This window comes from Panulirus ornatus, chromosome 8 (assembly GCF_036320965.1).
Source record: "Panulirus ornatus isolate Po-2019 chromosome 8, ASM3632096v1, whole genome shotgun sequence".
NCBI classification, from domain to species: domain Eukaryota; kingdom Metazoa; phylum Arthropoda; class Malacostraca; order Decapoda; family Palinuridae; genus Panulirus; species Panulirus ornatus.
In genome coordinates this window covers 46,336,945-46,362,911 of record NC_092231.1, presented here as the reverse complement: position 1 = coordinate 46,362,911, position 25,967 = coordinate 46,336,945, and the positions used below count along the sequence as shown (strand labels likewise).

The following is a 25,967-nucleotide window of genomic DNA, read 5'->3' as shown; positions in this document are numbered from 1 at the left end:
AAGATAAGTCCAAAGAAAGAGGCAAAACTGAACCGTTTTCTATTTCTATATTCTTGTTGATCACTATTTTTGTTGAAACAAATTAGTGTAGTGACATATTAAGGATCCCAATCTTCAGATTGATTGTTTTGGTAATTCTAATATTACTGACTTGATAACAGTCGTATTAACACTGTAGTTCATGATAGTGTAAGATTAATCTGGTTAGATAAACGACCCCGAGGACAAAGCAGAGGAAAGGTTCAATAGAGCGAGTGGCTCATGAGGCTGTGGCTCAGGACAGATGAGGAGTTGCTACCCGCTGTGTGAGCCTGACCTGGTCCATGGAGAGGCAGTACGGGGCAAGTAGATCAGCCGATCTATGGGGGTCAGGGTACTCCAGTATTCAACTGATGTGTGGTCATCATGTCGTGGATAGATTATACATCAAGACAGACTGACTGCTGTCTTTGTGACAGTCATCTTGCTGACAGGTCCATAAAGAGATTTACTCATTTATCATATTGTTAACGGCAACTGATCCAGAGACAGAGGATGAGAGATGGATCTCTGCGCTGTGTAGCTGATTAATTATGGCTACTGACAGAGACCACAAACATCGCTTAATAAATGTGTTCCCTTCATTGTCCGACGCCACCAGCATCTCTATCTGGTAACCTGCTGTTCCTACATCTCACTGCTCTTGCCTGCAAGTATACATTTTCAGCGGGGTTTCTTATCGTATTTATGATAAAACATACAAAACTTGCATATCGTCGTGTCAGGGGTCATCGTCATCACTTGATTCTATGAGTGGGTTTGTGTGGACCAGAGCTATGAACCCACTATGAATCCAGTCATAATTCTGCCTGGATTCCTCTGCTGCCACCAACCTGTCCACTTTCCAGGAGAGAGATGAGAGAGGCCGGAGCAAGACAATGTCAAGCTCTTACCTGTGAAGCTCTCAGGTTCCTGACAGGTAGGTATACACCTGTGCGTCTGGCTCACTTGATCGACCGGTAAATCAAGTAAATAATCCTTTCTACTGCTGTGTATTGGTCAACCATCTGGCATGTTGGTAAGTTAAGATGGTGTTCAAGCTCAAGATAACGCAATTCGACGATTTAAATTAAAGGTGAAAAATTCTGATCTTTTGAAATGGAATCTTGGCATCAACTACAGTGTTACTCAAGTCATCAATATATACATCCCTGGAAACACGAGGGATGACCCTTGAAAACGACTATACGGCCCTCGAGCACGACGATACGACCTCAAACAAGACGATACGATCCTTGGGTATGATGGCTTGGCCTGTGACTTGACCCTTAAGGATGAGGTCGAAGATCAGGCCTTCATACCGATGACTGCTACTGGTGTGTTCAAATGCCGGACCGTCGAGCTTCAGAGGTTGACATCTGCAAGTCATCTCAGTGTTTAACTGAGTCGTTACGGAGACAATGCTTTACCACACATTAGCTACTTAGGTCGTCTCGTTAATTAAAGACGTCATCTCATTAATGAGGTTGTCTCGTTAATCAGGTCGTCTCGTTGATCATGTTGTCTTGTTCTTAAGATTGTCTCTTTAATCAGGGTCGTCTCGTTAATCAGATCGTTTCATTAGTCAGGTCGTCTTGTTAATCAGTTCGTCTCGTTAATCAGTTCGTCTCGTTAGTTATATCGACTCGTTAGTAAGGTCATTTATGGCAACTCTTTTTTAAGTGATTGAAATAGTTAGAAATATAATTTTTTCCTCATCCTCTTCTTGTAAGTTAGATATTGATCTATATCCATTTTTCATGACTGAGAAAGTTTCATGAGAGTTTAAGCTTGCATAGCATTAGTCATGCATCAGTTACACGTTGCTGTGAAGCAGTCTCAAGATAATGTTACTTACCTTACTGTCTTAATGTTTACTATGCTCTGCTTCAGTGGCGCCAGCCTCACAAGGTGAGTCTAGGCAAGTGTGCCAAGGTTTACCATGATAGTAACAGGATACACAAGGATGGTGTAGGGAAGTAGCGAAGCTCTACTATCCTAGAAAGCCCAGGGACTAACTATGGTTCCATCGGCCTTTCCTGGATGAGGACTGGCAGGGGCAGCATCATCCAGCACTAGAGTTCAACAGGATGGCACCAACTTAGACGGTGATCTACCAGGGAAGCCACACCCAACAGAGGATAAGATCTCACATGGACACTTCCCACCTGAGGATGAACTCACCGTAAAGGATAGGCCGAGCCGCCTGCTCTCCAGGCCGTCCCGGTGAACCCAGGGATAGTACTCCACGAGGTGAGGTGACGTGGCCTGTGGGGAGGAGAGACTGTGTTAATGGTCGTGATTGCACACATTAATATGTAGACACAGAGAAGAAAATATATATATATATATATATATATATATATATATATATATATATATATATATATATATATATATATATATATATATATATATATATATATATATATATATATACATAACTATGATCATAGAAGTATTATGGTGCTTTGCCTGTAAGTTTGGTTGTTAATGATAGGTTTTGGCAGAATCCCATGGTAGGTAGGGATATATAGGTAGATACACACACACACTCTCTCTCTCTCTCTCTCTCTCTCTCTCTCTCTCTCTCTCTCTCTCTCTCTCTCTCTCTCTCTCTCTCTCTCTCTCTCTCTCTCTCTCTCTCTCCTGCCCTGCCTTCCACCCTCTTATTTAATCAGGTCGCCCTTCCTGCTCTTCTCTGTTTCCCGCCAACTTCGGCAGTTAGGTCTCCCTCGGGTGGAGAGTTTTCTTTATTCGTTTAAGTTTCTGCTCTTGGTTTGGCTAACTAACTAACTAACTAACTAACTGTCTCGCTATATTTTCTTCTCTTTATTCTACAGTCAGTATTTCTATTGCTCTTACTGTAGCACTAACTACAGCCAGGAAAAACATTACGTTTTCTGATGTGGCCATGTTTCTACATGTGTGTGTTTTGTGATAGAGAGAGAGAGAGAGAGAGAGAGAGAGAGAGAGAGAGAGAGAGAGAGAGAGAGAGAGAGAGAGAGAGAGAGAGAGAGAGAGAGAGAGAGAGAGAGAGAGAGGAGCTTTTGCGTGCGTATTCCGCTGAGGCCAGGTTTATGGTGGAGCTATGGGACATGGTGTAGGTAGTAGAACTGTGAGAGGACCATGAGAGAGAAGATGTAGGCTGGACTGTGAAGCAGTAGTGTGAGGAACGTGATTACTGAGCCAATTATGTATGAGGAATCAAGATAGGTTTAGAAAAGTTAGAGAATTTTACACATTAAGTTTGTGGCAAAGATATTACATAGGAAGAAAATGAGTACTAGTTCTGTAAATCTCCAGCTGTAAAGTGGAAAGTTTTAGCTCTTGGGATTGATGAATACTTTAAAGAGTTGCTGAAATGAAAGCAGGTATTTTTCAAGAGGGAAATGGTAGCCATAGTGTTTAGTGGGGTAGGATTTTGAAGTACGTCAGGGAAGGGTAGTATCGCAGTAGGAGTCATCACACTTGAGTGTTCGTCGTTCACTGTTATGGTCTTCTGGAGGATCTGAGTAAGATGAACAGAGAGAGTGTGACAATACTATGGAAAATGAGACAACAAAAGCTGCGGAACATTTTAGGTGCTTATGAATGTTGGTTATTCAAGGTGGCATCGGTGAAGCAAACGTTATAAGCAGAACAAAGTTAAAGGAATACCAAAAAATTACTCTTAGAACCTTTCTGAATGAGAACAAGTCAGGTGTAGTATACACGATGATACGTACTTTAATCCTCTCTCACTCACAAACCTTCAACATACACACAAAGAAAGAAGAACACTCCCAGTACAACCTCACCTCAACAAACTCGGTATTTCTTTGTAATATCATTCGACCCTTCCCACCCAAACCTCTTCCCAACCATCCACTGAACCCCAAATACAAATAAAACGTCTACCCTTGTCTCACACTTCTGCGACCTGCCTGCATTTCCAGATTCCTTCACACCAAACAGACACAACACTGACAAACTTACAAACATCATAATGATTCGTTGAACGCTCAACGACTGTCCCACCAAGCCATAGTTAAACTCTTCTCCGACGGACATACATCCATCTGAGACTACTTTCCCCAGAAATATACGAGTGACATGTTCGTCTGCGTCCTGGATGCCATCCATCTCCCCAGCATCACTATCGCTGGCTGAAGGCATGACAAGACCTGTCACGCTCAAGAAGCAAGTTCCATATTGAAGGCGCTGAACATATACATCTCAGGCCCCTGCGCTCACACTACAAAAAACACAAACACATCACCAATACATTTCTTTACCAGTAGCATCGCCAGATAACTAGGCCAGCATCCTGGTCATTGCAGGAGCCACATAGACGAGCATCTTGGGTCAAGAGATGGATGAATAATCCAAATAAAATGATACATATGTACGTACATGATAACACATACATTCAATTATGTTATTAAATTCGACGTTCTTCAAACCTTCAATATAAGTATATTACCTGACAGTAATGAATGAATCAGGACGAGAATAGCTCGCTCTTCATGAATGCCACGGACCAGATGACGATTGGACTCTAACCTCTCTCTTTATATATACAAACTGTGATATCCATTAATAATTTACCCAGGGACCAGTGCAGGCAGCATCTCATTACTACGGAGCCGGGATTCGCACCACTCTCGGTGATTGGTCACTCCCCGTGGGGCAGACTCATAACGATAACCATGACACTTGTCTCTAGGTCATCCTTCTCTGCTGGGATAACCCACCTCCAGGCAGGACCCACTGGGGGGAGAGAGAGAGAGAGAGAGAGCAGGCAACCCAGGCTCCGGGTAGGACCCACTGGGAAGCTGGCAACCCAGGCTCCAGGCAGCTCCCTAGAGCTGGCTGCTTGTTTACCCCTACCATTCGCTAGACCACGCAATACACGGCAATCTGCTTCGTCACATGATTATTGTGTGGCCATCGGCAACTTAAGGGTAGGCCGTTTTGATACCTGCTTCTTTCCCTACACATCGAATCTTTGGAACTCTCTACCTTCTCATGTATTTCCCAATAACTATGACCTGGTGCATTTTTAAAGACAGGTCTTTCACTTCTTCCAAATCTCGCTAATACTTTCCCTTGTTTTATCTTTTTCCCTTCCATAATTCTCATCATATTTCAACTGAGGCCAGGCCTTGATGTGGACTTTTATCCGTGACTGGAGCCTTCAACATTAAAAAAAGAATGGTGCATTTTCCTTACCGCTGCCTTGCATGAAATATCATCTACAACACAAACTGTTTTGTTTATAATTTCTGTTCTTGACGCCTTGAGAAGAGTTGGTTCATTCCTTGATGAAAGTTATTAAGCGTCTGTATTATATGATGAAAAGAGTAAGAATGGGAATACCAGACCAACATCGAGAGACCTTACATGTTACACATCAAAATATACTTTTACTACAATGAAAATCATTAATGATAACGATGATGATGATGATAATGATGATGAACTTATATGTTGATAATGGTGTTGTTTGAATAAACAAATAAATTGATAACAATGTATTGGAATGATGATAGTGATGGTGAACTTATATGTTGATAATGGTGTTGTTTGAATAAACAAATGAATTGATAACGATATATTGGCATGATGATAATGATGATGAACTTATATGTTGATAATGGTGTTGTTTGAATAAACAAATGAATTGATAACGATGTATTGGCATGATGATAATGATGATGAACTTATATGTTGATAATGGTGTTGTTTGAATAAACAAATGAATTGATAACGAAGTATTGGAATGAGATAATCATTCGTCACACACAGAGCTGAGGTATTATCACAAGACCGGGAGGTTATGATAGTAACTGGTTAACTAATCATAAGAAAGACTAAGATCAAGATAAACACGTAAGTGAGGTATGGCTAGATATTCATGGTGGTATTATACAAAGATGTTTACAGGGTAAATGCTATTGTTTATACAATTTACTGGCTTGATTATGCACATGCTCATGAATTGTTTATGAGTTTCACGAAGGTAAGTGCATGACTGTTCTTATATCTGTCTGTACGAGCTCTGGCTGGAGCAGTTCGATTGTGGTGACTCACTACGGTCCGTGGTGGAGGGACGTCGGGGGTTCTCTGTGATGGGAGTATGTCAGCGGCATATTGCCACACTGCCGGGGTTGGTGGGAGACGGAGGACGGATTCAGTGAGATGCGGGCCCCTTGATGAGTAGTGTAAGAGGAGCCCAGAATGATTCAGTATTCCCTTTTCAACTCTTTCTAACTGTTTCCTGTGTGTGTGTGTGTGTGTGTGTGTGTGTGTGTGTGTGTGTGTGTGTGTGTGTGTGTGTGTGTGTGTGATTCCTATTTGTGTAATATGAGGAAAGAGTTTTACACTCGTTCCACTTCTCTTAACCTTATGCATATGCACTATGTCTTTACCCTTATGCATGTACACACACACACACACACACACACACACACGCGCACACACACACACACACACACACACACACACACACACACGCGCACACACACACACACACACACACACACACACACACACACACGCCAGGTTCCCATTTATCGACCAGCGTCGAGGAGAGGATGAAGAGGTGGGTCGGCGGTGGTGGCATGACTACCTCGCCAGGGATTTGAATCCAGGCGGGACCGTACATGAGCAACGATAACAACCACACCACACTGCAGTAATGGCTGCTGATCTATCATTTGGCGTACCGGTGGTTCCCGGGGTAGTATTGTAACCATTACATTATAGGAACAGATTAACCTTCACTTCTGGTCACACCAGGTTCCACTGTTTGGAGAGTATTGAACCCCTCAGACGGTTACATAATTCAAAAGGTTATCATTTCGTCAGTTTGACCAATTATGGGTTCGTGGATTATTTAGGAGACGTGTGACAACGCCTTCGCAGGTAAACGGTTGGACTAAGAACAATCAATAATTTGCTGCATAAAATCCTTTGCAATTTTGGCAAGTTTTCATGGTCTTTCCAGGTAGGTGATCCATGGTACCGTCTCTATGTACTTAATGGTTTCTAAATTATTGTTGCATTCGATTTTCAATTTGTTTTTATATTTTTTTTGTCTACTATTTTTACTTTTTTTCAAATTCATGTTTGTAGCTCCAACCTTCCTCACTCGTTTCTTGTTTTCGTCTGAACCATTTTCATTTCTATTTGCCGTCTTTTTTTTCTTTTTCTCTTTTTTTGCTCTAACTTTCTTTGATATCTTCACCTTTTCTTTCTTTTCTTCATTCCCTTGTTCTTCCTTCTTCTTCTTCTTCTTCTTCTTCTTCTTCTTCTTCTTCTCCTCCTCAGCTGTGACGCACCACACAGGACCATCCACGACCTACCTGAGTATTTTGATGTTCAGAGCGGTTCCTCCAGTATTGCCAATAGCACAGCACATTACCCGGCTCTTGCCTCCCTCAGATCAACGGCTGAATTATTTACAGGGTGAGCGCCCTGGAGCAGGGCGGATGTGATGAACTTTGTGGTGTCTGGCTATAAATTATTTGCAAGTCTCCGCACAGGGAGAAAGACAGTGTGGTGAAGCCCACGGGCTCTGACTGTAAATCATATACTTGTCATGGTGCTGGGTAGAAAGTTGAAGTTAATAACTTTCCTGGGGTTAATATGTTAGTGATTTACATGAGTCGGTACGAATCTGAAAGGTCACTTGAAGATGTGTTTTGACACCTGAGTTTAAATCATGAGGAACTACTTACTCAGATATGAAAAATGATAAAATCTGGAAGTTAGATTAGATTATTTACCGATCTATAAAATAATATATAAAGAGAAAATATGATTACGATCCTCGTGGATGAAACGGGTGAGTCGTATCTTTGCCTCTTACACCTGAAGCTCATGTATTGTACAGTAGAAGCTTTTGGTTCATTAAGTAATTAACCTTTTCATCCTCTGAATACATTTGTCAGTCATTACTACAAATGAAAATGGACAAACGATTAACAAAAACGATAAATGAAATCGATAAAAAACGCAAATCTATAACTTCGTCACAAAACAGTAAGAGATTTATTTCAAGTATGATGGTAACCATGGATGATAAACGAGTACGATAAACATTAAAGATGAGGAATAAAGTTAATGATGAATGAATAAAGTAAAGGCTAAGTAGGTGTGGGTGTGGACGTGGGTGTGGGTGTGGGCGTGGGTATGGGTGTGGGTGTGGACGTGGGTGTGGGTGAGGGCGTGGGTGTGGGTGTTTGTGTTGGTGTGGATGAGGGCGTGGATGTGGGTGTGGAGAGGCGCATCTCACCTTCTGTCCGTTGATGAACCAGGTGAGCTGGGCGGCAGGTTTGCTCTTGGAGGAGGTGCAGTTGAGGCGGGCCGTGTCCCCCACACGGTAGTGGCTCCGTCCCCCATGGATGGTGGGGCCTCTCTCTGGCAACTCTGTCAGACACACAGATATGAGGGTTAGTTCCGCTCTGTCGGGGCAAGATAACTCTCAGCTCTATTCTATCCGGAAAGACAACAGTTTCCTCTGGTCTGTGGGAAGATAACAGTTAGCTCTGGTCTGGGGGAAGATAACAGTTTCCTCTGGTCTGTGGGAAGATAATAGTTAGCTCTGGTCTGGGGGAAGATAACAGTTTCCTCTGGTCTGTGGGAAGATAATAGTTAGCTCTGGTCTGGAGGAAGATAACAGTTAGCTCTGGTCTGGGGAAAGATAACAGTTAGCTCTGGTCTGGGGGAAGATAACAGTTAGCTCTGGTCTGGGGGAAGATAACATTTAGCTCTGGTCTGGAGGAAGATAACATTTAGCTCTGGTCTTGGGAGAGATAACCGTTCGCTCTACTTAACCGGGAAAGATAACATTTGCTCCTGGCCTAAAAGTATGATAACAGTTTCTTCTAATGTATCGACAGTTATCCATAGCTCAGGGGATGATTAGAGTTCCTTCTGTAGTGGGAGAAAAGGAACAGTTATCACTGGTTTTAGAGGAAGATAAATCATTATCTGTAAGAAAAGTATCAGTTATCGTTTCTCCTGGGAATCTAAGTTTTGACTGTTTGAGAGATAAATGACAGTCAGCTTGATGTTAGCCTAAGTGGCATGATATCTATCATGTGGATCATGTTCGAAGGTTAACTGTTCTTTTGTTGGTTGAGGGAGAAGGATATTAGGTGCAGCAGTCAGTTATCTTGGGGGGTGAGAGGAGGGTAATCTTAATCACGTAAATAGGATTAAAAAGCTATAGTCATCTTCTCTGAGAGAAGAGTTTCTCCATATATTCTGTTTCTTGATATAATATTCAGTTATCTTGATGAATGCGGGAGGGGCATTCTTAAGGGGGTCAAAAGTTATCTTCTGGAAAATGTATTGTCATCTTGAAGTAAGTGGTAAAGTTATAGTTATTCTGTTGGTGTTGTAGAAGCAACAGTTATGATACAGACGTGAGAGACGTAACAGTTACCTTATCAGACTAGTGAATATAATAGTTAACTCTTGAGAGTAAGAGTTATCTTTAAGATAAGATGGTGATACCAGTTGTCTATGGGATATAAATGATATGATCTCTTCTTAAATGTTATCACAGCTAGATACGCATATAGATTATTATCACTGTTAAACGGGTATAAGAATATCATCGCCAGACACTTATAGAAATCATCCTATCTAAACAAGCCTGAAGGTTAATATAGAAATCATCCTATCTAAACAAGCCTGAAGGTTGATATAGAAATCATCCTATCTAAACAAGCCTGAAGGTTAATATAGAAATCATCCTATCTAAACAAGCCTGAAGGTTAATATAGAAATCATCATATCTAAACAAGCCTGAAGGTTAATATAGAAATCATCATATCTAAACAAGCCTGAAGGTTAATATAGAAATCATCATATCTAAACAAGCCTGAAGGTTAATATAGAAATCATCATATCTAAACAAGCCTGAAGGTTAATATAGAAATTATCCTATCTATCTAAGAAATTATCCTGAAGGTTAATATAGAGTTGTGTGAGAATTATCATGGCATGATAGACGAAGATTATCATAACAAAACTGGCATGAAATGTTCCTTATATTTTTGACACTCATAATTGATCTACTGTGTTTGCCATTGTATTAAAGGTCATGTCGACTGTAAATTATGATCATTAATTGTTGAAGATAATGAGTCTTAATGATAATACAGAGACCTATCCAACTCATTGTTCATGAACCAGTACAGAGAGCAATGCAACCAGAATATTTTTCTTTGATTCGTATTAAATGATGGATTCTTCTTGATATGATCAAGTGTGATGAGGTGAATCCTTCCTTCTGACAACATGAAACTAATGAACATATTCTGTTACTTTTATGATCCAGGAGTTGATAGAGATAGACCGTGTGTGTTCCTGCTGCCAGATAGACGCTGAAATACACATGGTATACATAGCTGCTGTTTGTATGCACATTATACTAGTAAAAACAGACACCGACGTAAAAGTATACATGGTAAACATGACCACACATATATATACATACACACAGGTAAAGCAATCACACACAAAGGAATCTATTTAGAGAAAAAGTTTACACGCACAAATGTATACATGCCTATACACACACACAACACACACACACACACACACACACACACACACACACACACACTCACACATTTCTCTTTTCATTCTTTCTCGTCTTTTTCTTTTTCTGGTGTTCAGGAGTGCCGTCTAACTTTTCCCTGGCCCATATCTGGGTCAGTTTTCCGTATAACTTATGATCGAGAGACACATAACAGAGAGGAATCGAAGCCATGTCCCTGCCTTTCTAGTCCGCCAGCTACTAAGCCACAACCATAATAGCATTTCCAGTATAACTGAGAGTGACTATAAGAGACGTGATAAGTCGTCCCAGATGCTACACACTCTACATCTTTAGTACGACTCCACTACCACTGACAAGGACGCTACAACCCTTGAAAAACCTTGAGCATGACGGCACGACCCTTGAGCATGACGGTACGACCCTTGAGCATGACGGGACGACCCTTGAGCATGACGGGACGACCCTTGAGCATGACGGCACGACCCTTGAGCATGACGGGAAAGCACTTGACCTTACTGGTGCGACCCATGAACATGGCGGTTTGATCCTTGAACATGACGTTATGACCCTTCTCTATAATGGCCTGGCATTTGACCTGACCTCAGAATCCGATTCTACTTTCCAAAAGAAGGAACAGAGACGCGTGCCAAGTTAGGATTTTTCCCCCTGAGGCTTAGTGATCTGTTTTTGACACTACCTTGTGAAAGCGGGAAATGGCGAATATGTATGGAAAATAGTATAGATAGATAAATAGATAAATAGATAGATAAATACATGAATAAATATATATATATATATATATGTATATATATATATATATATATATATATATATATATATATATATATATATATATATATATATATATATATATATATATATATATATATAAATATATATATATATGTATATGGAAGCGGATGGAAGCGGAAGTGAATCACAGGGTGGGGGAGGGGGCGAACGTTCTGGGAGCGTTCAAGAATGTGTGGAAGGCGAGAACGTTATCTTAGAAAGCAAAAATGGGTATGTTTGAAGGAACAGTGGTTCCAACAATATAATATGGTTGCGAGGCGTAGACTATAGATAGGGTTATGCGGAGGAGGGTGGATGTGTTGGAAATGAGATGTTTGAGGGCAGTATGTGGCGTGAGGTGGTTTGGTCGAGTAAGTAATGAAAGGGTAAGAGAGATGTGTGGTAATGAAAAGAGTGTGGCTGAGAGAGCAGAAGAGGGTGTGTTGATATGGTGTGGTCACATGGAGAGAATGAGTGAGGAAAGATTGACAAAGAGGATATATCTGTCAGATGTAGAGGGAACGAGGAGAAGCGGGGGACCAAATTGGAGGTGGAAGGATGGAGTGAAAAAGAATTTGAGCGATCGGACCTGAACATACAGGAGGGTGAAAGGCATGCAAGGAATAGAGTGAATTGGAACGATGTGGTATACGTCCTGTCAATAGATTGAACCAGGACATGTGGAGCGTCTCAGGTAAACCATGGAAAGTTTTGTGGGGCCTGGATGTGGAAAGGGAGCTGTGGTTTCGGTGCATTACACATGACAGCTAGACACTGAGCGTGAACGAATATGGCCTTTGTTGTCTTTTCCTAGCGCTACCTCGCGAGGGGATGCTATTTCATGTGTGGCGGGGTGGCGACGAGAGTGGGTGAAGGCAGCAAGTACATGTGTATATATGTATATGTCTGTGCATGTATACTTATGTATACGTTGAAATGTATAGGTATGTATATGTGCGTATGTAGGCGTTTATGTATATACACGTGTATGTGGGTGGGGTGGGTCATCTTTCATCTGTTTCCTTGCGCTATATTTTATTTATTTATTTTACTTTGGGTCATTCCTATGAGTCCTTTTCCCTGTGAACTCATAGGAATATCTTGATCACGCGCAAAATTGTGATGCTTTCCAATATATATATATATATATATATATATATATATATATATATATATATATATATATATATATATATATATATATATATATATATATATATATATATGTATGCTGTTTTACATATCTATAGAACAGTTTTCCCAAGGTATATAGAATTTTTCAACAACGCTCTCATTCCATTTCCTGGAACCTTCGTCCATATCCCCCAGCAAAAGGAACAAAGTTACAACTTCGGGAAAAAATGGGAAATTGCTATGGTTTGGGTTTAACGTGCAATAAAACATGAATTCCTCTGTGGTTTAAATTCTTCTGCATCCTGGCGGTATAGATCGAGCGACATCTGTCATGATCGTTGAGAGATATGAAGAATTGTTTAGCTGGTCATGTTTAACATACCAGTGAGGCAGTAAGTAGATACTGCTTCAAATACAGCAAGATTTTAAGGTAATCATGAGAGAAGTTTATAGTAATGATAATGATAATAGCAATAATGATAATAATAATAATAATAATAATAATAATAATAATAATAATAATAATAATAATAATAATAATGATAATAATAATAACGATAGTAATGATAATAATAATAATAATGATAATTATAATAATAATGATAATGATAATAACAATAATAGTTATAATAATGATAATAATGATAGTGATAATAGTAATAATGATAATAATAGTAATAAATGATAATAGTAGTAATGATAATCATAATGATAATAATAATGATGATACAAACAAGTGTCGTAAATTGACCAGAGCAACTGTAATTATTGTTCCTAAGTTCTCGAGATTGGATAAAAGTGTATATTGATATTGTAATAATACATGGATAAGTTACTGCAGTACCGTACTACTTTATCTTACAAATGTTTCACTTTATCTTACTGTATTCTTATCATATGTTAAATATTAGCACAACGTGTTCTTATGAAAAGGAACCATACAAAATTCAGTTACCAGTGAATCCTTAATAACAAAAAATTTATTTTGACGTTATTTCCTTAAGCTGTTCACTCGCATCATTAAATTGTATATATCAAACGTCAACTGATTTATCTGTATTTGATTCTACAGTAAAATCTTGTCACATAAACATAGACCACAGAAATTTAACAGTTATTAGGGTAGTAACCTGTTACTATCACCAGACACCTTCTATTGTGCAGGAAGAACTTCCTATTGGCTTAAAACTGATCCACTTGTCGACTACGCAGCTCCAAGCAGCACCACAGCTAACCCTCGACCGTCCACAACCTAAGTCACCAACCAGTGCTCGGACGAGAGATTGTTTGAGATATTTTCTGTAAGGTTTAACCTCGTCTGAATCTAGCAATCATCTTGTTTAGTTTAAATGTTAGTTTTCACCTGGATGAAACTGCTTGTCATGGGTCCAGGTAATTAGTGTCATAAGATATAGGTCAATCGATTCATTTGTCCGGAAATTTATCAAACTAATCATTGAACCTTACAACGAGGTTATACTGCTTGTCAGTCAACTTGGATTGCTGAATTCTGAGCAAATGATCATTTTAGAATTGATACGTTAATCCAGAGCAACATGATATTCATCACCAAAAGAAAAGGCCGTCTGTGATTTTCCTGTCATAGTTTGGTTGAATCTTGACCTGAGTAAAGTGTTCCCTAATTCATAATGTTATTTTTTATTCCAATGATTTGTTGACGTTCATGTAGAGTTTGTGTTGTTTTCCCTTAAACCATCAGTGATCCTTCATTATCAAGCTAAACTTGATATAAGCCCAGAGGAGGTCTATGGATCAGGCAAATCGCAGGCTTCTACTCGACCAATTTGCTGGTCTGAAGTTGTGCTTATGTTCATACATTTTTATGCATTGTGCATTTTCTTCTACGTCCTCATAACTTAATCCACGTTTCCCTGCTTTCCACTCCCTTCCACTATCTATCATATTGTTTCCCACTAATATTTTATACAGTTTTCCACATGTTCTTAGTCGAACTTTGGTGCACATCTTATTCTTCATTACCCTCCTCTTCTTTATCCTTTCAGTATCCATATCATTCTTTTATTCATTCATTTTGAATCATTCATTCACGATCTTTAACATCCTTCTTCTGCCTATTCCAAACATCTGTCTCACAACACATTTCTCATCGTCTGGTCCTCCTCCTCCACAATCATACACAAGAAAACTTCATTCCACTGGTTATTCTCTCTCTCTATCGTCGGTCAGTTCACTCCTCTGGTCCGTTATCATCTGTCAGTTGAGGCTCAGTAGGCCTGGCAATGAGGACCACATCTTCAGACATGGACACAGGTGGGGAGCCTCTTGACGAGGTTCAAGCTGTCGGCTGGCTTAACCCTTATCAGCTGTCGTATTTCACCCCATACCATCCATGTTGGTGCCCAATTACCATTCAAAGGAAAGATAAACAAATGGATGAGCTCTGCGCTGTGTGCCCGCCCCAGGAATCGAACCCTGGCCCAATAGATTAGAAGTCAACGACGTTAACTGGTGCGCCACCGAGGCGTTATTGGAGGTTAAACCATTCTTGTAACCAACAGCGTCTCACTTTCCTCAGAGCTCCAGCCCCGTCTTTCAACACTCAGATATCTCAACATTGATTCTTGCATTTCTCACAACATTTCTGCCCGATAATTGAAATTCAGGATTCCCCTCCCTCCTCCCACACACTATCTACTCCTTCCCACACACACACTATCTAACAACGTCACACACTCGTTCCCCGAACAATGACTCCAGGTTTTGGTAGTATTCTTTTTTAACTTACCTTACCCGCTTTCCAAGTTTCTTGGCAAACTCCCCCAGGTCTTTTACTGGTCTTTTCAGTACGTTGCAGTCCTCCATGTACAACTTATGAAGCCCCTACACATATCCGCTTAGTTAATTCATATATTTACTTACAATAATGGTCATGACCAGGATGAAGATAAGACAGCCTCACTACCTACACCTTAAGGCCACATGTGAACCATTGTCTACTCAGTCCGACCGAACACGCCCAACTACCTTGAGGAACTTGTCTCTGTTTTCCTTATTAGTTTCTTACCGATCTTTACATATACGAGAGTATATTATGTGATCCACCTTGATACATAACTTCCAAGTCTTTAGAGACTGTAGAAACGCTTGTGTCTTTCAAATAATCTGTCAGTTTCACTTTCATCATAACTCTGAGCCCCACCCAGATACCACGATCAGCACACCATCACGTCCTTGGCCATCCGTGATCCCCTGTCTTTTGAAACACTCCTTCATCCTATCATAGCGCCTTCATCAGTCAGTACATTGATCCCTCTGTAGTTTTACTTTCACTCCAGCAATCTGAATATATACAAAAGTACTATCTCTACTCCTGCCGTCATCCAGTCCTTTGATTGAATAACTAATTTCAAGTTCTCATAAATCCCGGCAGTTCTTGTTTACCACATCGTCATCATCTGATCACCCCCCCCCCCCCCGCCACACACACACACACACACACACACACACCTCTCAGTAAGCTTACATCCTCCAGCCACACTATCACAATTCACTCATTACATGGCCTTCGCTCCTTCATCAGAGCCTTGCTCTAGCTATCCATAATCAATACCTGCGGATAAGCTTATTTCTCTTTACCATATGACCATGTTTCTCTGTACTATATGACCATGTTTCTGTGTACCATATGACCATGTTTCTCTGTATCATCTGGACATTTCTTGCGCATACCCTCCGGCTCTTATGGTTGCCTATCATCTCCATCTCTTCTTCCCTTCATTACACTTTTGTTCTCTTTTGTGTTACTCACAGGAGAAATTTCATCACAACATACGTCGCCAATTTCATCTACGGGATGTCCGTAAATGATGACCAGTGGGATGTTGGTTATCTTATGGTGACCTCTATATCATCAGATTCCAGTCACAGTATGTATATCTGTACCCCTTTTCTGCCCCTGTTATGAAGTTTTCATAACTCATGCCTCTCCTCCTGTAGCATTACATTTCTGATGAAAAGCTAATTTTTCGTCTACCTCTGCGTTACATGCAAGTTTTACTGTAGTATTCAGTCAGGTGGCTTTAGGACACCCCAAAATTGTCCTGCTTCAGCCACAAGTGAATAAGCAGCGAAATTATAATGGTTACGTCAGGCAGACCAACAATATTCACTAGGGACATAATCCGTCTCAATACTTAGCTAAGCTTGTGGAATTCACGTAAATTCATCCTTCCTTTGCTACCAGGCAACCTCTTTTCCCTTACAGGATTTGTTGTAGACCTGCTGTACTAGTTTCCTTGTCCTGTGGATCCTAGATTTAACAAGTCGCAGCTGTGGGGCCTTTGATGAATTACTTTCTCGAAATTACTGCATAATGAACTGGTTCTCTCCGTTCCGTCCGTTAAGAGCTGTTGTAACACATCTGGGCTTCTACTCATATAACCAAACTTATTCATTTCACAGGTTACGCTTATGGCTTCTTCTAACTACATTTGACAGAACTTGAAAAGTCAGATGTGTGAGTCTGTGGTTTCAGTCTACTTTTCTGTCTCACTCTTTATATATATGGCTGTCATGCATGACTCTTGCAACGAGCTGTCAATGTCCTAATTTTGTGGCCGAGCTACTGATATGTTCATGTAGCTTACTCACATTGAGTTCACTGAAGTGACCTAACCTAACCTAACCTAACCTAACCTAACTTTACCTTCAAGTTTCTATAAAAGAAATAGACAGTAGGCTATTCTCTACATCATTGGTGAAAACATAAAAAATCTGTAAAAACTTTTACTTGTTCCTTGTCGTTACTGACATACTTTTGTTCTTGTAAACATACGTTTTGTACATTTCTTACTTTATCATTGTTTTGTGCTTTGTTTAATTTTCAAAAAGAATAAAATATTCCAGTTTCGTTGCAGTACCATGAATAACCTCTCATTCTTTGGAGTTTTCAGTAAAATACTCGTAAATACAATACAATAGGTCAGAGTCCAGCCCTGAACGTTGGTCGATATGTTTGGCTATTTGGGTTTTAAGTCTATGATCTGCCAGGGTCATTAAGGCAGTCGAGTCAAGTTACATCCACCAACCTAAAATCTTGAACACTTTCTTTAGGTGCTAAGCATAATTCTAAGACCACATACACTCACATGATGCATGTGACCCTTGGATGTTATCTTCTCTGCTGGAATGAAAGAGACCATCCACTGTTGACTCTTCTACCATATATTCAGTAATTCTTAAGTACAAGCAACAGGGAGTCGTCAGTTCTGTTCATGGAAGAGGCTGTCTCGGTTTCACTGTCTATTCTCTCCACATTTCTGAAAATCAGATTCAGGATGTTGGTAGGTGTGTGGGTGTTACCCTCCTACTGTGTCTGCTGCAGCACAGCTCACACACCCTTGTCTGTTGTCTACCCTGCTGTTGCTGCTGCACCAAAAGCCTTTCATCCTCATCTGTTGAGAGAAACATCAATCTACTACCCGCTCATCAGCCATGTTTTAACTTGTCTGGGTCAGCCTGTGTAAGGCAAGAGCCTGAACCTGTATGTTAGTATGAATACCTTGCTGCCACACACTCCTGATTAATCAACATGGTTAACAGACAAATCATCAGAAAACCTGGGAATTCGGTAAGCGAGGCTACGGGAACTTTGTCCATATTGCTCAATTTCAGTTCAGTGAATAAATCTTTCTCAACCCCAGTCATGACCGTATATATATATATATATATATATATATATATATATATATATATATATATATATATATATATATATATATATATATATATTCTTATGAGTCCACGGGGAAAATGAAACACGATAGGTTGCCAAGTACACTTTCGTGTAATATTCACATCAGGGGAGACACAAGAGAGAAATATAACAGTCAGTTGATATACAACGAAGAGACGTAGCTAGGACGCCATTTGGTAAACATGCGAATGTCCAAGACAGACAACGAGCGTATCATAAAGTTATTATGTGAACAAGAAGGTGAATTGTGTACAAATCCTATAAGAACAGGACAAGAATCAAATGCCTTGTTTAATCACGTTAAATACTATGATCATTGTATCGACTGGAGTAATTCCATCTCAGTTATCAACTCTAACTCCAGTACCACGAGAAATATAGTTTTTGAATCTTCTATTATCAAATAAAAAAAGAATAACCTTAATATTAGTGAAGGTCTATACAAATTGGATAACTATAATGTTGATAAAATTTGAAAGCAATTCATCTTCTTGTGCACATAATAAGTTAATGATACGCTCGTCGTCTGTCTTGGACAATCACATGTTTACCAAATGGCGGCCTAGCTACGTCTCTTCGTTGTATATCAACTGACTTATATATTTCTCTTTTGTGTCTTGTATATATATATATATATATATATATATATATATATATATATATATATATATATATATATATATATATATATATATATATATATATACCTCGACCATCAATTCTCTACATAATACTAATTCAAAACAGTTATCAATTTGCCATAAGTCATGTACATTATAGTTCTATGTTTCTAAAAGTTTTGCTTATATCCATACATGATTGATCAGCAGGAGGCTGCACACTTGGTGTGCCTGTCTGTATCGCTATCTCCATCAAGTGTGTCGCCCAGCGAGACGTTCAAAATGTTAAGATTCTTTCTACGATTTATTTCATGATGTCATAATCCTCAACTTTGTTTGCAGTGTCATGTTGAAGTGTAATACAATCATCGCACTATACATACCTAAAAGATTTTTACAGTTGTCTAAGAAGATTAATAGAATGACAGCATATATTTCTCTGTCTATATCTAGAAAATATCATGTTTTTATAAACAAGTTTAAGATAAATGATGGGAAGAAAATACCATTAGTTCAGGTATGATGTTGACCCAGGCTGTATGAAGTTCGGTTTACACGTGACCTCCACCACAAAGTGTCTATTAAGTCTTCATGAATAGTTGATGTAAAGTGAAGCGAAGAGGAGGGGCGGGTCGGCCGGGGGCCCCTCATTATATCCGTCAGGGTCACCTGCACACCACTACATCATTCTTTATACTGACTGATCTGAAGAATGGTAGCTCAAGCACTTTGTTAATCTGAAGAGATTCAACTCAAGGATTTTGTTGATCTAGAGGGTGTTAACTCAAGGATTTTGTTAATCTAGAGGGGTGTTAACATGGATTTTGTTTATCTAGAGGGTGTTAACTCAAAGATTTTGTTTATCTAGAGGGTGTTAACTCAAGGATTTTGGTTATCTAGAGGGTGTTAACTCAAGGACATGATCAATCTGGAGAGTGTTCAGATATGTTAACCTAAAGTGTTAACTTCAGGACTCTGTGGTACTCGTAGCTGGTGTAACTTCTTATCGCCTATTCTTGTTCCTCTCTCCATCAGTGATCCTCTGTCCTCTTTCTCTCACTCTGTTCTCTCACATGCCCATGATAACCCAGAGTCGACGCACTTCATCTTACTATAACTTCGCTTCCCTTACCAATGATTATCGCGCTGCAACCTCCCGTCAACCATGATGTTGTTACTTTCTCTGTTCTCTAGGTGTTGAGTTTGCTATTATTCTTATGAAGCGTCTGCATGTGTCCCAGCCACTGAGACTTTCACTTATGAGTGAAACAGCCTGCTGCTTCCCACAGCTTCTGAGTGAAGATCAACTATATGATGACTGACCTTATGGTGCCTCCTTTCCTCGGTTAAGACAGTGTGGATATTCTCTTCCTCCTTTTTTCTTTCTTTTTCTAAGATTCCCATATCTAAGAATCATTTCATAAATATCAAGGAGATCAAATATATATAAATCCCCTCCAGTCTTTCTCTCTTCATTTTATCTTACATTCAAGATAGCCAGGATCTGGACATGTTGTTGCACGCATTGTGACCAATACCATAAAGGAAGACGAGAGTCTTCATACAAGGACCTTGTGTGCGCTGGACGAGGTAGATTGACAAACATTTTATAATTGCTACAGATTTCTGGATCTGATGTTTGTTGAGGGAAAGACGCTTCGTTCCAAGCAGGAACGTGAACTCACAGACTACACACAGCAACGGAAAGCAGTCCTACAACAGGGTTCTCCCGTTGTCATCCTGAACATTCATCACATGCGAGGAACTTGTATTGCAGCCAAGTTATGGCTTCTAGCCCGACCATCGTAGCCATACTGCCTGGTCTCCCAACCTGACCATCGTAGCCATACTGCCTGGTCTCCCAACCTGACCATCGTAGCCATACTGCCTGGTCTCCCAACCTGACCATCGTAGCCATACTGCCTGGTCTCCCAACCTGACCATCGTAGCCATACTGCCTGGTCTCCCAGCCTGACCATCGTAGCCATACTGCCTGGTCTCCCAACCTGACCATCGTAGCCATACTGCCTGGTCTCAAAGCCTGATCACCAGAGCCGTGCTTCTCGGTCTACTGTTGAGATAAATACAAAACATTCTCACCCATACATACTCTAACATCGACCCTAAAACTCACATTGCATCCTCTGATCGCTAGAAGCCTTCTTATCTTGTTCATCTTGGGTGTAGAAAGTCGTACAAGTTTCGTCCCCAACCGTACCGCACCAAGTAGGAAAGCCTGACAGAAGAGTGTTACATCTCATGACACAGAGACCTGTACTTACCCACGACCACCATGACGCTCTGGTTCTCGTAGGTGTGGAAATGTGGAGAGTCAGCGGATACCTCGCACTTGTAGATCCCTGTAGAGTTGAAGGTCAGGTCCTTCAGCAGGACCCGTTTTTCGTTGGAGCGATGAGCCTGAAGCGGGAGAACCAAGAGAAATTCTCAATTTGTTTCATAAATGTTATCTTTCGTAAGTGTTTTCTGTCGGTGTTCACGGCTGTGTTAACTGAATGTAACAAGTCATGACGATCATAAACTGTCAAGCCAATGTGGACCACAGACAGTGGTCCTCAAAGTCAAAATGATATATCTCAAATTTCTCTGACTCATATATATATATATATATATATATATATATATATATATATATATATATATATATATATATATATATATATATATATATATATATATATATATATATATATATATATATATATATATATATATATATATATCTTTCTTTCAAATTATGCACCATTTCCCGCGTTAGCGAGGTAGCGTTAAGAACAGAGGACCGGGCCTCTGAGGAAACATCCTAACCCGGCCCCCTTCTCCGTTCCTTCCTTTGGAAAATTAAAAAAAAGAATGAGAGGGAAAGATTTCCAGCCCCCCGCTCCCTTCCCTTTTAGTCGCCTTCTACGACATACAGGGAATACGTGGGAAGTATTCTTTCTCCCCTATCCCCAGGGATAGCATATATGTATATATATACATATATATATATATATATATATATATATATATATATATATATATATATATATATATATATATATATATATATATATATATATAGATAGATAGATAGATAGAGAGAGAGAGAGAGAGAGAGAGAGAGAGAGAGAGAGAGAGAGAGAGAGAGAGAGAGAGAGAGAGAGAGAGAGAGAGAGAGAGAGAGGGAGAGCTTCTGAGTGAGACTCATTCAAAGTCATGAGGTCCACTTGCTTTCACAGATTACAGACGTAAAGATAAAGATTTAAATATGAGAGTATTTACTTCTATCCTACACCCAGTACTCGACCCTCAAACTCTCCCTTGTGTTCCCCCACCTCACTTCACCTGTGATCCACCACGCGATGAAAATTTCGTTTACTTCTTAAAGATAATAAAAGTTTTTATGGTGCTACGTAAACTGGAGCAACAGGTCGTAACTGTCACCACCGTACGGAAACCGTTGTTAATGTGATGACATCTGCCCTGAGAACAACAAATTCATCTCTACAATGAATCATCGTAACTCTATCATAACAACAACAACAACAACTACAACAGACATCAGACACACCAGTCTTAGCGTTTGGTCTTATCTCAGGAGACTCAATGAACTGCATGGTGAAAGCGGTAGCATCTCAAGTAGCCGCTTTATAACGGCGACACGTAACGTCGTTACTGTCGCCATGTAGTTTTGGTAACGGAGACAAAGGAAGGTGAGGGAAGGGAATGCAACTCAGTCATTGAGAGTCTTATATATGACTTAGTCTCACATTTTGATGTGCAGGTGATTGGTCCTATTGTCTCCAAATCTGTCCCTGTCTGAAGTCGTTTCCTTTTCCTTGGTGGGTATCTAACGTGGTGGTCCCTACCTCCCCCCCCCCTCTCTCTCTCTCTCTCTCTCTCTCTCTCTCTCTCTCTCTCTCTCTCTCTCTCTCTCTCTCTCTCTCTCTCTCTCTCTCTCTCTCTCTCTCTCTCTCTCTCTCGCCCTGAAGTCTACCTCCGAGCAGCCCGTCCGCCCCTCCCAGGTCCACAGACTCGCAACCCACCAGAATGGTTTGCAAAAGAAGAGTTCATCGACCATTACAACAGTGTAACAGTCTCTTAGCATCAAGTGGAATGTGACGCAATTTACATGTTTATATTTCTGTTGGTGAATGACCCCATAAAGTAAGTGTTTGTGAGGACGCCTCCTTTTCCAAGAGCCTCGCCTTCGTCAGAAGTTTCCCGCCCTTGTCCTCTTACTGCTGCTGCTGCTACTGCTACCGGGTTGGGAGTATCTAGCCCTTGTCTGTTGTTCCTGTTACTGCTGCTGCTGCGAAAGGAGTGCCCTACCCTTGTCTGTTGTTCCTGCAGCTGCTACACCGGGAGTATCATGGCCTTGTCATTTAGTCCTGCTGACGCTGCTGCTGCTACATCAGGAGTATCCTGCCCTTGTCTATTGCTTCTGCTGCTGTTACAGCTTTTGCCGCTGCTCCAGTGCCAGGAGTCTCAGGCCTTTTCTGTTGCTCTTCTGCTGCTGCAACAGTAGTTTTAGACGAGATTACGTTGCTCATCCTACTCCTGCAGTTACAGTATGAGGTGTCTCCCGCCCGTCTGTTGCCCCCTCTACTGTTTCTGTTGTTGCACCTCGTGGACATATGTTTTTTCCTTCTCGGTTGCTTCTGCACTCACAATCCTGGAAATTTGTCTATTGTCTATCTTACTACCGCTTCTGCTACGCCGGGAGTGCCCCAGACCTTTATCTTTGTCCGTCCTCGCCTAGGGCCCAGCGTTCCCTGCCGCCCTTGTCTCCGTCCCTTCTGCCAGTGGTGTGATCCATGTTCTTTATCGAGTTGTTTTCACCCGGGGTGGGAGGAATTCTGGACAAATTAATTGAATTTACACCAGCGACGTGAGGCCCATGTTGTCCTGGGTGTCGGTGGGGGCTATTGTCATGGCTGGGGAACTCTTGTACCACACTCGCCCAAATACTTTGTCACACACGCCGCTATGAATGTCAGGGTTGTCGTGGGCTTTTACCAAAACGTATTCGTTGTCATGTGTTCGCTGGTGAACATAGAAGCCAGAGCAAAACACATCCTGACACACAGGTTAACATAAACAGCTTCTGGGTCTCGCAAGGGTTAGTTATGGCAACGATGTGCGCTACCACTACGGTGGCTGTCAAGTTCCCCTGGCTCAGATTGATGCTTTTCCCTTGTCTTACACTTAACACTAGACAACGTGTGTCTTACATGTCTTTTTTTTCTTTAACTCTATATGTCGTGTGGTGAGCTGTGCGTGGTACCCCCGCCGAATGGCAACACCTTGTCATGAGTAGACCTCACGAGTGTAGAACTCTCTTACCCTACTGTACAATTAAGTAGTATGAATATGTAGTCACATACTCACAAACACACACACACACACACACACACACACACACACACACACACACACACACACACACACACACACACGCACATCACCTGCCAGTGGGACTCATATCATACCTAACACCAACGTCATGAAAAAGGTCCGGAATATTCGTGATTGTAGCGACGTAGAAATAGACTTGGAAGGAGACTCAACCCAAGCAGATGAGAAGTGATCATGGCAGACTTGTAACATATAATTTGTAGGAAGTAAAGTAAACACAGGTGCTCGTGAGAAAGACGCAGAGGGAGGTATGATAACCTTGTCAACAGAAAATAGTTTCAGTTTGGTTTTAAAGAAAATAAACTGTATGTTGGCAGAAGTCAGAATGTTCAGGACCCATACTGAAGCATCACCTCACTTAAGACAGTACGACAGCGGGAGACAAATGCTGTATCCTGAACTGAGGCATCTTAGCTGCACAGACGAGAGTCATCCCACACCTCACAATAATGCAAATAGTCAAGGAAGAACATGATTACGAATGTTCAGTTCCCTAATGAATTATGTGATGATGATGATGATGATGATGATGATGATGATGATGATGATGATAAGGAACATAAAGAAGAAAATAAGGTAAGAAAGATGTAGGTAGACACTTCTACTGACGAAAATCTTAGGCTAACAGAAAAATACAAGTGATGAGGAAGTAAATGCTCCGAACATCAAGAATGTCTAATACTTGCATGATATATATGATAGGTTAAGAGACAGGCTCCATGAGGGTAAAACTCTTCCATTCGGAAAATAGGCAATTACACATGAAAAGTCCTGACGGAAGAACACTGCAAGAATGGATGGGTAAAGAGATGCCATCCCTTCCTTCATGGCTAAGTATCGTACCTGAACAAGATGCAATTTCGGCTGGACTGTTTGCTCCCTGGTATTCAGCTATGTTGTGTGTCTTGTGAAGTGTAGGTGGGAGGATAAGAACCCAGCACATGATAGTTGGTTTATGCGTGTAACGTCGCCTTTCACACGTGGTACACCTGATCTATCCATTTCCTGTCCTACTGTCGACCAAAATTCCAAACCTTTTCTGTCTACCAACAAACTATACATTCCCTCTTTCTATCCATAGCCCAAACTCTCTCTGCCCATCAGTTTTCTCTATATTCATTATTCACCAATTATCCCATACATGCACACGCACTATCACCATCTATACACACTTTCCAACAGCCTGTATATGCACTGTGCACATACACTATCCCCCTATAGCTATGCTTTCCACTTGCAGACGCCTCTTTACGTTGATCTAATTTGGCATCCGTTCTCTTTTCTCCATTTTTCTCACTCTCCTCCTGCCTTCTCTCTCCCTCTTCCCTGACCCTTCTCCATTCTCCTGTTCCACTTCCCCCTTCCCTCTCACCTCCTTCCCACACGTCCGCTGTCTCTGCCAGACCTTTCCTCTAACCCTGTTTAGTCACCCTCGAGCGATGTCTCTTCCAGCATAAGGGTTCTGGCATCTCCCTAACTCTACAGTGATAAGATGATTACCTGGGTTCTGATCCCATCTACAAGAAGTCAAAAGTCTCTAATCACACAAGGAAAGAACTGCATCCCAAGACGATCTCTGGAAAGGAGTGAATACGGACGGTTGCTATGCTTACTGAGAGTACCATTGTCACGGCATTATCCTGTGTCCTTGCCTGATCTTGAGGTTGTCTGCGCAAATATTCAGTAT

General features: G+C 40.8%; 1 protein-coding gene across 1 annotated transcript in view; it reads right to left on the bottom strand.

The window, feature by feature from the left end:
* Nucleotides 1–23,415, bottom strand: part of LOC139749712 (cell adhesion molecule 2-like) — a 62,304-nt gene extending 38,889 nt beyond the window's left edge. The window contains exons 1-4 of the mRNA XM_071663866.1: nt 23,320–23,415; nt 21,145–21,280; nt 8,300–8,433; nt 2,203–2,286 (exon numbers count right to left, since the gene is read on the bottom strand). Coding sequence (XP_071519967.1) covers nt 2,203–2,286; nt 8,300–8,433; nt 21,145–21,280; nt 23,320–23,415 — 450 coding nt within the window. The remainder of the gene's footprint in view (nt 1–2,202; nt 2,287–8,299; nt 8,434–21,144; nt 21,281–23,319) is intronic.
* Between the last annotated feature and the right edge of the window lie 2,552 nt (nt 23,416–25,967).